Genomic DNA, 8,874 nt, shown 5'->3' with positions numbered 1-8,874 from the left:
GGAGCCCCCCTCCGCCCGCGCCCGCGCCCCGCGCGCCCGGATTGGCCCCGCGGACGCGCGACCCTCCCACTTCGGGGGGCTCCGAGGACCCGCCCCGCACTCTCGCAGGCTGCACCCAGCACCCTCACTCGCTTCTTGGACACCCCAGGCTAGGGATGGCCCTGATGTCCCGGGTCCCCCCTGGGCCTCCGAGCTGACGGCTGTGGAGCTCAGACGTCGGGCACCGGCCCTTTGAAGTCGCTTTTACAGGCCGGTGCTCCACCAGGGGAGAGATGGAGGGCGGGGCGGCCCAGATGGGGGATGGGGCCGCGTCTTGCTCCCAAACTTCAGGTCCTGGCAGGCGGACCTGCCTTCAGCATGGAACCTTGGGCCTTAGTAGGCCAGAGACACACAGATCCAGGTCAGCAGCAAGCGGTGGGCCTATTCTGGGGGTAGAAACAGAAAGGTGCCCAAACTAGTTTGGAGAGGCCGGGAGGCTGCCTGGAGGAGGTGAACTCTGCCTTATGTCTAGAAGGAAGGTGCTTTGCTTTTCCAGGTATTCCTGCTCCCCCGAGACACTTAGATCATCTCCTAGTCCATCTCCTTCAGGCCAGCTTGTCTGTGAGCCATGGTGCTGACCAGAGAGTTCAGGCCATCAAGTCTCCAGGCTTTCTGGGGAGGAGAGTGGCTGGAGAGGTGGCCATTACATGGTTTGGAGAAGTGGAAGTATTTGGGGCCTTTCTCTCCCAAGGCCTTCACTCCTAATCACAGCCGGGGCTGTTTAAGAACAGCCTTTACAGGTGCCATGGTTTGACTAGAGCCCGGTCCTATCACTCCCTGAAGACCTCAGTCTACACAGCACATAGTAACTGCTTCTATAGACCCAGAGGAGGCCCCTCAATATTCTTGGCAACTCCATGTGTCCTCTTAGCCGAGGGTAAGGGCCCTGAGGATAGGATGCTCACAGGGTGTGGGGTGAGAGGGTCCATTAGATCTCTAACACCTAGCAAGCAGGAGGACTGCTTGAGAGGTACAACACAGAGTTCTCTTCAGCTGGAAGAGGAACAGCATGGATGGTGTGTATGTGACAGTGGTGTGTATTTGGAGGTATGTGCTGTGAGGGGAGTATGCCTGCATCCACAGATCACTGCTGTTGGGCCTGGAGGAGGTTCAAGCTAAGCCCCATGCTCCTGAGTACATATAGTGCTGGGGTACCAAGACATAAGGCAGCCACAAGAGCTGGAGCCCTACTAATGTGGGGATGGGTAATAGCAGGTCACGCCTCACTTCTGCCCTAGTGGCCTTCATGTGTCCCCAGGGCTGATGAGTATAACCAGACGGCTCAGTTCACACATTCCTCATTCATTCAGTAAAAGTGTATTGAGTAGTCTCCATATGCCAAGGCCTGCTGGGCCTGCACAGGGCTGGGGACGAGGCACCCATGAGGGCAGGAACTATGTCTATCTTACTTTCTCCAGCACCCAACAGAGACCCTGGCTGTTAACAAAGTTATAACTGTTATGGAAATTATTGTCTTGGCTCAGACCTTGGCCCTGATTCAGAGAGAGGCAGGGAGGGGCATGAGGAGGCTTTGGGGGGTGGGTGGGTGTGAAGACTTCTGCTCCATCTGTAAATGCCTCTGACTTTCAGGGGATCCCCAAGTGGTTCAGGGCTTGATCCCCAAGCCTTCTGTGTGTGGTTAGGGCTGTCCAAGGCCAGAGGAAACCACTGTGCTCTTTCCTTGATGGGCTGACAGGGCTGGCAGGCTCCAGTAGGAGTAGATGCCCTTGGGAGATGCCCTTGGGCCTGAGCCTAGGAGGAAGGGGAGGGAAGGGTTGGACTGGAACAACCTCAGGCCGAGGGAATGGTCAGCCCAGACTGTGTAGAGTCAGATGCAGCCTTGGGGTAGAGTGAAGCTGATGGGCCACATTCACACTTGAAGTAGCTTTTTATGAAGCCATGGCGCTGACCAGAGAGTTCAGAGGCTGACCTGCTCTGGCCCAATGGCCACTGGTTTGTGGGTGGAGCCTGCTCCATTCAGCCTCAGCCTCTTGAAGCCAATGTGTCCTTCAGCTGTCCTTCGGGGCTCAGCTCTCTTCTCCCAGCCACTAGGCTGGAGTTCACAGACATCTGCATCCTTGGTGGAACGTGCCTTCCTCTTGCCCAGCCTGCAGTACTGATCACTGCAGGGTTCCAGAGGGCATCTAGAGGGAAGAACTGAAAAAGTCCCACTTCTATGTCCTTTCTGGCCCAGCTCCAGACCTTGTGACCTCTGACCACCTAAGGACATGTTCTCTAGTAGTCTGCCACTTGAGGTGAGGTACTGGTAAATCTGTATGCAGATAGGACAGCAGGCTAGGGAGGCCTGTTTGGGCCTCTTGAGGGATTAGAGCTGGATGTTATAGTGATAGGGAGACAGATCAGGCTCTTGGCAGGGTCTGGGAACTCTGTAAATGGTGGACATAGCCAGAGGCATGGGCATCAGCAGTATCCAAGAGAAAGGGCTGGAGTGGTGCAGCCTGTAAGGTGGTTTGGGGACAATGCCTAGCATGTCCAGGAAGAACAGGACTCTATTAAGGAGGTAGCTCAGGTGGCCTCTAAGCTGTTTTTGGTTCAACAAAATACACCCAGGAGGGCGTGGCTGTGGCAAAGGGAGTTTCCCAGCTCCAGTTTTGTGCCATTCAATCCCTCAACAAACAACCTGTGTCTAACCTAGACCTGATTAACGAGAATTGAAGGGTGAGGGTTGGGATACTGGGTGCCATCTTTCTGGGGGCTGAGATGCTGGAGGCTGTGAAGGGAGCCATGGGGCAGAGGGTGGGGGTGGGGGAGGCACACAGAACAAAGCTCATTCTGCAAACTGGGGCCTTGTTGCTGGCCCTGAGCCAGATTCTAGGGTAGATGTAAGAAGAGAAACAAGACTCTTTAGGAAACAGATTCAGGGGGAGGTGGTGGGACTACCCCAAGCTCACACAGTTTTGAGTGGTCATTCTGCAGTGTAGACCCTGTGTGGATGACTTCCTGTTAGATCCTTTGTGTCTCAGCCACCCTGCACTTTCCACCAGCACCCCTGTCAGACTTGCTGAGATTCTGTTTCCACAGAGAAAATCGGTCTGCTCTGGGACCCAACAAACAGGCTGTCAGGTGGCAGGGCAGGACATACTTACCCAACTGAGCCCATGAGGCCCTGGCCCTGAGGCCTGGGAGAAGAAGGGTGTTGGAAGGGATAACATCTCATACAGGAGGCAGCAGACAGGTGGGAGCACAGGAGGTGGCCCGGCCCAGCAGGGAGGTGACAGAACAGTCTGTCAGCTGTGGTAGTGAAGTCCATGGGATTTGGTGTTGTGCAATTGAAGCCTTGGGGTGACAGTCTTAAAAGGCACCGAAGAGTCACCCTTGCCTTAAGGTGGTCTCCATCCTTTTGCTCATCCAGTTGTCAGTCAGGCGGAAGGCACAGGCAGCCAGGATCACCCAGCTTCTCCCAGCCTCAAATGTTGCCATTCTCCCTTTAACCCCCTGTTAGTTACTTTTTGCTGTTGTTTTCCTTGCTGTAACAAAATACCTGACAAAAGCAACTTAAAGAAGAAAGGGTTTACATAATTAAGCTTTTTTTCCCTGTCTTTCTGAGACAGGGTCTCCCTATAGCCCCAGCTGGCCTGGAACTTGCTATGTAGACTAGGCTGGCCTTGAATTCCTAGAGATATGCCTCCCTGTGCCTCCCAAGTGCTAGGATTGAAGGTGTGTGCCACCACACCCGGCTTCAATTAAATAATTAAAAAGCTTGGAAAAATCTGAGCCACAGAAGAAAGCTACAGATAACAAACTTTATTAAAGAAACACATACATACATAGAATTACACAGAGAAAAGCTCTCCACAAGTAGAGAGGGGATTTGGAAGCTGAAAAATCCAAAGCCCCTAGGATGGCTTGGACCTTTTAAGTGTTTTTGGTGGGTTCCCCTCCCATAATTTTGGATTGGTCAACTTAAATAGAAATAGCCCCAGTCACAGCTCCAAGCTAAGTAAGGTATGTTCATGTCTGGCCTTGGTCTTATCTAAACTGGTCTGGATTGGTCAGCTGGAAGGGGGCCTTGCCAGCAGGAGGAAAAGCTTGCCAGTCTTTGTCTCAGACCAAGAAAACGCAGGCAGAGTGTGGTCTTTACTGCTCATCAGTGGTCCTGTCTGCTTATCAGGGATTTAGTCCCTTACAAGAGTGCAGACTATCGTGACAGGAAAGGCACAGGTGGGGGGAGGTGGATGGCCACATTGCATGGGTAGTCAGGAAGCAGAGCGAGGTGAATGCCGACGCTCAGCTTGCTGTCTTGTTTCCCACTTCCTGTTCATTCTGGTACCCCAGCCCATGGGACCCACCAGCACTCAAGGTGAGTTTGCCCTCCCTCAGTTACACCTCTCTGGAAACACCCTCACAGACACACTCAGATATGTGTCTCCTAGGAGATTCTAAGTCCAGTCAAGTTGACAATGAAGATTAACCATCAGACCTCCACATAGAGCCCTGACCCAGGAGCTCCGAGGGTCTGGCTTCCCCTGGCAGCTGGAGGCCTCTGACAGCCCAGGCATTGATCTCCATAAAGAGAAGGTGATGCCTTTTACAAACCGACTCCTAGGCTGAGCAACTGGGATGTGTGCTCATTCTATGACTTTGATGGTTTTGACCATCACCAACCCTGGATGAAAATATGGATGCTCAGCCCTTCCTTTCCCAGCCCAGAAAAGTGAGACACTGCCATTCAGAATGGGCAAGACAATATCAGAAGTGTGGCAACGACAGAGATGAAATGGGCTGCGACCCCAGCAGTCCAGTGGCTGTGGCGTCCCCGTCACCTTGCCATTTACAACTCACTGGGCTTGGACTCCCAGTACAGGTTGTTCTAGTGACACCTGCAGATTCACTCAGCAGTGCCTGGCCAGAACAGTCTGTTCTCAAGCCTGAGGACCCTTCAGTAGACTTTCCCAACCACTAAAGCAGACATTCAGGGCTACTCAGCTGACTGTGGGGGTTCCAGGCCCTGTCTCTATTTCTATGCCTTCAGTAAAATAAAAATGGAAGACATGAAAATAGCATTTCCGGAATTATGGCATAATTTATTTATGATTTTCCCATTTTGTCAACGGATATTTTTGAGCCTTCTGTGTCAGGCACTGTTCTAGGTCTAAGTATTGAACAATTAAGTCTTTGTAATACACACATCCAAGTGTATTGCCTCATTTGGAAAAAACTGCAAAGACTTAAATATCTGGTCCTCCTCAGGATGGCCCCCATGCCCCCGTTGTCCATGATTTTCTCGTTGGTGATGTATGAAGCTTCTGTCCCCTGTTGCTGAAAGGTCATGGAGTCGTAATGCCAATGGGCAGAGGAGCCAATGGGCATCGGCCTATCTCTAGCCCACCCTCTCAGCCCCATCCTTTCATTGGTTTTCATTTTCTTTTTTTATGTTTTGAGACAAGTCTCATGTAGCCCAGGCTAACCTTGAACTTAATATATAACCAAGTATGACCTTCAGCTTTGATTCTCCTTTTTCCTCCTCCAAAGTGCTTCAATTACAGGCCTGTAGCCCAGGCTGGCCTCAGACTTGCTATGTACCAGAGGATGAATATCTCATCCTTCTGTTCCATCTCCCAAGCACTGGAATTATAGACATGTGCCATCAGGCCAATTTTATGCTGTGCTGTGGATCAAACCCAGTGCTTCATGCATGCTAGGAAAGCACTCTACCAACTGAACTAGAACCCTAAGCCCTAGGCCCATACTTTCTATCATTCTGGATGGTGCTATCCCCGGCAGTAGCTCTGCCCAGTGGTACCCAGCCATGGCCAGTGGTGACTGAGTCACAGGCTGGCGAAGACTGTTCATGCTGACTTCACCGCTGGCCTGTTCACTGGACATCCCAACTGTGACCACCTGGTGTGAGCCTGACCTCCTGTGCTTCTGAGAGAATAGGGCAGAGTTATGTTGCTAGAGGCCAGAAGCTACCAGCTGGCCCAGAGGTCTGGGAATGCAGGTGCTAGGGGCTATGGGGATTAGAGCGGAAAGGCCAGATTCCCGCCTGTAAGGGTGAAGCTGGGCTGAAGTTTCTAGAAGCCATTGGGAGAGTACAACAGAGCAAGGTCCATGAGTCAGCCTCATATCTTGGGTGGTTATTTTCTTGGCTCCTAAGAAGCTTCAAATCTTTTCTCACTTCCTCTGCCAAAGCTAGATCTGTAGCTGTGAGATATGTAGCAGTGGGGTATAGGAGGCTGAGCCCTTGTTGGGTGTAGGGCTGAGATTCTTACTCTGCAGCTTTCCTACCTACCCACAAGGGCAAGAATGTTCATGGGACTTGAGCCCCTACTTAGAGGATGCGTGGTCAGACTGGGTGGTTTCTATGAGTTTCCATGTTAATGTGCATAAGGATCAGTGGAGCCATGCCTACCTGCCCCACACGGGAAGTCAGATTGCTCCAAGGGATTGTAAAAGAGGGACTTCCATGCGCTAACAGTTAAAGAAGCTGTCTCATCTCAGGAAAAAGGAAGGAAAAATGGTGGATTTGGGCCTGACAAGTGTTGAATGTTGGAAAGGGCCTGGCTCAGCACTCCAGGATTCACAGACTCTGAGAAGTAGCTGTGTCTGGGGTTAAGTGAAGTTGACTACAAAGAGCTGTGACATTGAGCTCTGGAGCATGAAGCATTGCTGGCCCAGGGATGGGGCACAAGCATTCTCTCCCACGGAATCATGGTGTTCCTGAGCCAGAGAAATGGAATACTTCCACAGTGCCTCATGAAGACCTGCTATTCAAATAGCAATCAGCTGGAAGGCTCAGCTAATCCCTGAGCATAACTGATAGCTAAAGCACTATTACCAAGTTGGGGATTGTTTTTCTGAAATTATAAGCTCACCTTGGCCTTATACAATCAAATTATGCATATTAGTCCAGAAGAAAGGAATTTTGTGTTTATTTCAAAAGACATTTTATGAAATTCATCAGCTACCCACAAACCACAAAGAGTAGGAAATATTCTTAACATTGTAAAGAAGATACAGCAGAATCCAAAAGTCAGTGTGGGACTTAACAGTCTAGAGAGTTTCATTATTGTGAGGATTCAATGTCGTTTTCACCATTGTCCAAGTGGACCTGGAGGTCTTAACAAGGAAAGCAAAATGAAAAGAAGAGATAAGGGATACAGAAAGGAAGTGCTCAGTGAGCAGCGCCGGGGAAAGGGAGGGTTCTTTGCAGAATCCCGTTAATGCTGGTGCCTCTGCAACATCCAGGATGATCAACTGAGATGGAGCAGAATGTGGTAAGTTCATATCAGTATGTAGAGAGCAATAGCGTCTTAAAAGTGTTAAGTCATCATTAAAAACGTAATGAAAACAATCTGCTGTTTACAATAAGAGTGAAACAAAAATAGAAACGAATTTAGAGCCATCAAACTTCGATAAATGTTGAAAATCGATAGATATGAAAGAAAACAAAATAAGGGCTGGAGAGATGGCTCACCACTTACGAGTACTTGCTGCGCTTCCAGAGGACCCAAGTTTGGTTCCCAGAATACCATGTCTGGCAGCTCACAACTGCCTGTAACTCCAGCTCCAGAGGTCTGATGCCCTTTTCTGAACACACTGGGTGCCTGCACTCATGTGTGCCTATATCCCCCACCACAAATAAAAATGTATTTGGATGGGAGGAATTGACACGATGATTATAAAGATCAACTGAAAAGGCAAATATGGAAGAAAACTCAAAGGGATAGGCATCGAAGTATATGTGCAGCAGATCTAAAAGAAGTGTAAATGTGTCAGTGGGGCAGAAGGGACTCCATAATACGTGGATAAGCAAGCATTTTGATTCAGAAGGTAAAGGTGAACTTCATTCGATATGTGCTCGATTCAGCAGCACATATACTAAAATTGGAGTGATACACATAAGATTAGTATGGGCCCTGAGCAAGGAGGACATGCAACTTTGTAAAGTGTTCCATTTTTTTAATGAAACCTACTTTGTAAGCTAATAGAGAGATAGATAGATAGATAGATAGATGATAGATAGATAGATGATAGATGATAGATGATAGATAAATGATAGATGATAGATAGATAGATGATAGATAGATAGTTAGAAAGATAGATAGATAGATAGATAGATAGATGATAGATAAATATAACTTTTAAAAGGAGTTTGATACTACTGACTCCTGAAGCTATAGGTTATTAAATGACAATCCCAGTGTCAGGGATGGGGATAACTCCCCGGGAGTTGCTGGTTAGGGAGATCTGTAAGACTCCCCAGACAACAGGCTGTTGATTGTTCACAGTAACTAAATGGCAAGAGCCTATTACTGAAAACACTTCACAGGATATTGGGGAATCAAGCTGAGATAGGTATTGCTTTCTCCCAGCTGGCTAACTTTCATAGTGCCTGGCAGTGCCTCTCAGGCATCTGGGAGAGAAAAGATAGCAATAATCCAGGTGTGGACCCTGCAGGCTGTACAACTGAACTGCCAGGCAAGAAGAGCCCAAAGGCGCAATCACGAATTGACTGTTATGGGGCAATTAACTACTTTCTAATTTAAAATTCATTACACAGGAGGGAATTCATGCCTGGTACTGTAGGCCTGGTCAAAAGCCTAGGGCTGGGGAGGTCATAGGCCCTAAGCAGGGAGCTACAACTGTTGATTTGCTAAGTGGAAATGATGTACCTGTCAAACTGCCCTCTAAATATTAAAATTTTTTTTTGTCTTTTTGAGATGGGGTCTCCCTGTAACACCAGCTAGCCTGGAACTCACTATGTAGACCAGGCTGGCCTCAAATTCACAGAGATCCTCCCAAGTGCTGGGATCAAAGGCATGTGCAACCACGCCCAGCTCTAAATATTTATCTTTATACTCATAGATTAGT

The 8,874-nt window shown here is 49.2% G+C and overlaps 1 protein-coding gene and 1 non-coding gene across 2 annotated transcripts in view; one reads left to right on the top strand and one right to left on the bottom strand.

The window, feature by feature from the left end:
• Window positions 1-3,480, bottom strand: part of Pdlim4 (PDZ and LIM domain 4) — an 18,057-nt gene extending 14,577 nt beyond the window's left edge. The window contains exons 1-3 of the mRNA XM_008849346.1: window positions 3,380-3,480; window positions 3,147-3,179; window positions 1,970-2,183 (exon numbers count right to left, since the gene is read on the bottom strand). Of these exons, the coding sequence (XP_008847568.1) occupies window positions 1,970-2,183; window positions 3,147-3,179; window positions 3,380-3,480 (348 nt within the window). The remainder of the gene's footprint in view (window positions 1-1,969; window positions 2,184-3,146; window positions 3,180-3,379) is intronic.
• A 4,377-nt stretch (window positions 3,481-7,857) lies between these two features.
• Window positions 7,858-7,964, top strand: LOC115067032. Its single transcript, XR_003846470.1, has one exon. It is a non-coding gene; the product is annotated as a U6 spliceosomal RNA (small nuclear RNA).
• The last annotated feature ends 910 nt before the right edge of the window (window positions 7,965-8,874 follow it).

Source organism: Nannospalax galili, unplaced genomic scaffold (genome assembly GCF_000622305.1).
Source record: "Nannospalax galili isolate Female #2095 unplaced genomic scaffold, S.galili_v1.0 scaffold424, whole genome shotgun sequence".
NCBI classification, from domain to species: Eukaryota; Metazoa; Chordata; class Mammalia; order Rodentia; family Spalacidae; genus Nannospalax; species Nannospalax galili.
Note: the sequence above shows the minus strand (reverse complement) of the source record. Positions and strands in the feature narration are given on the sequence as shown.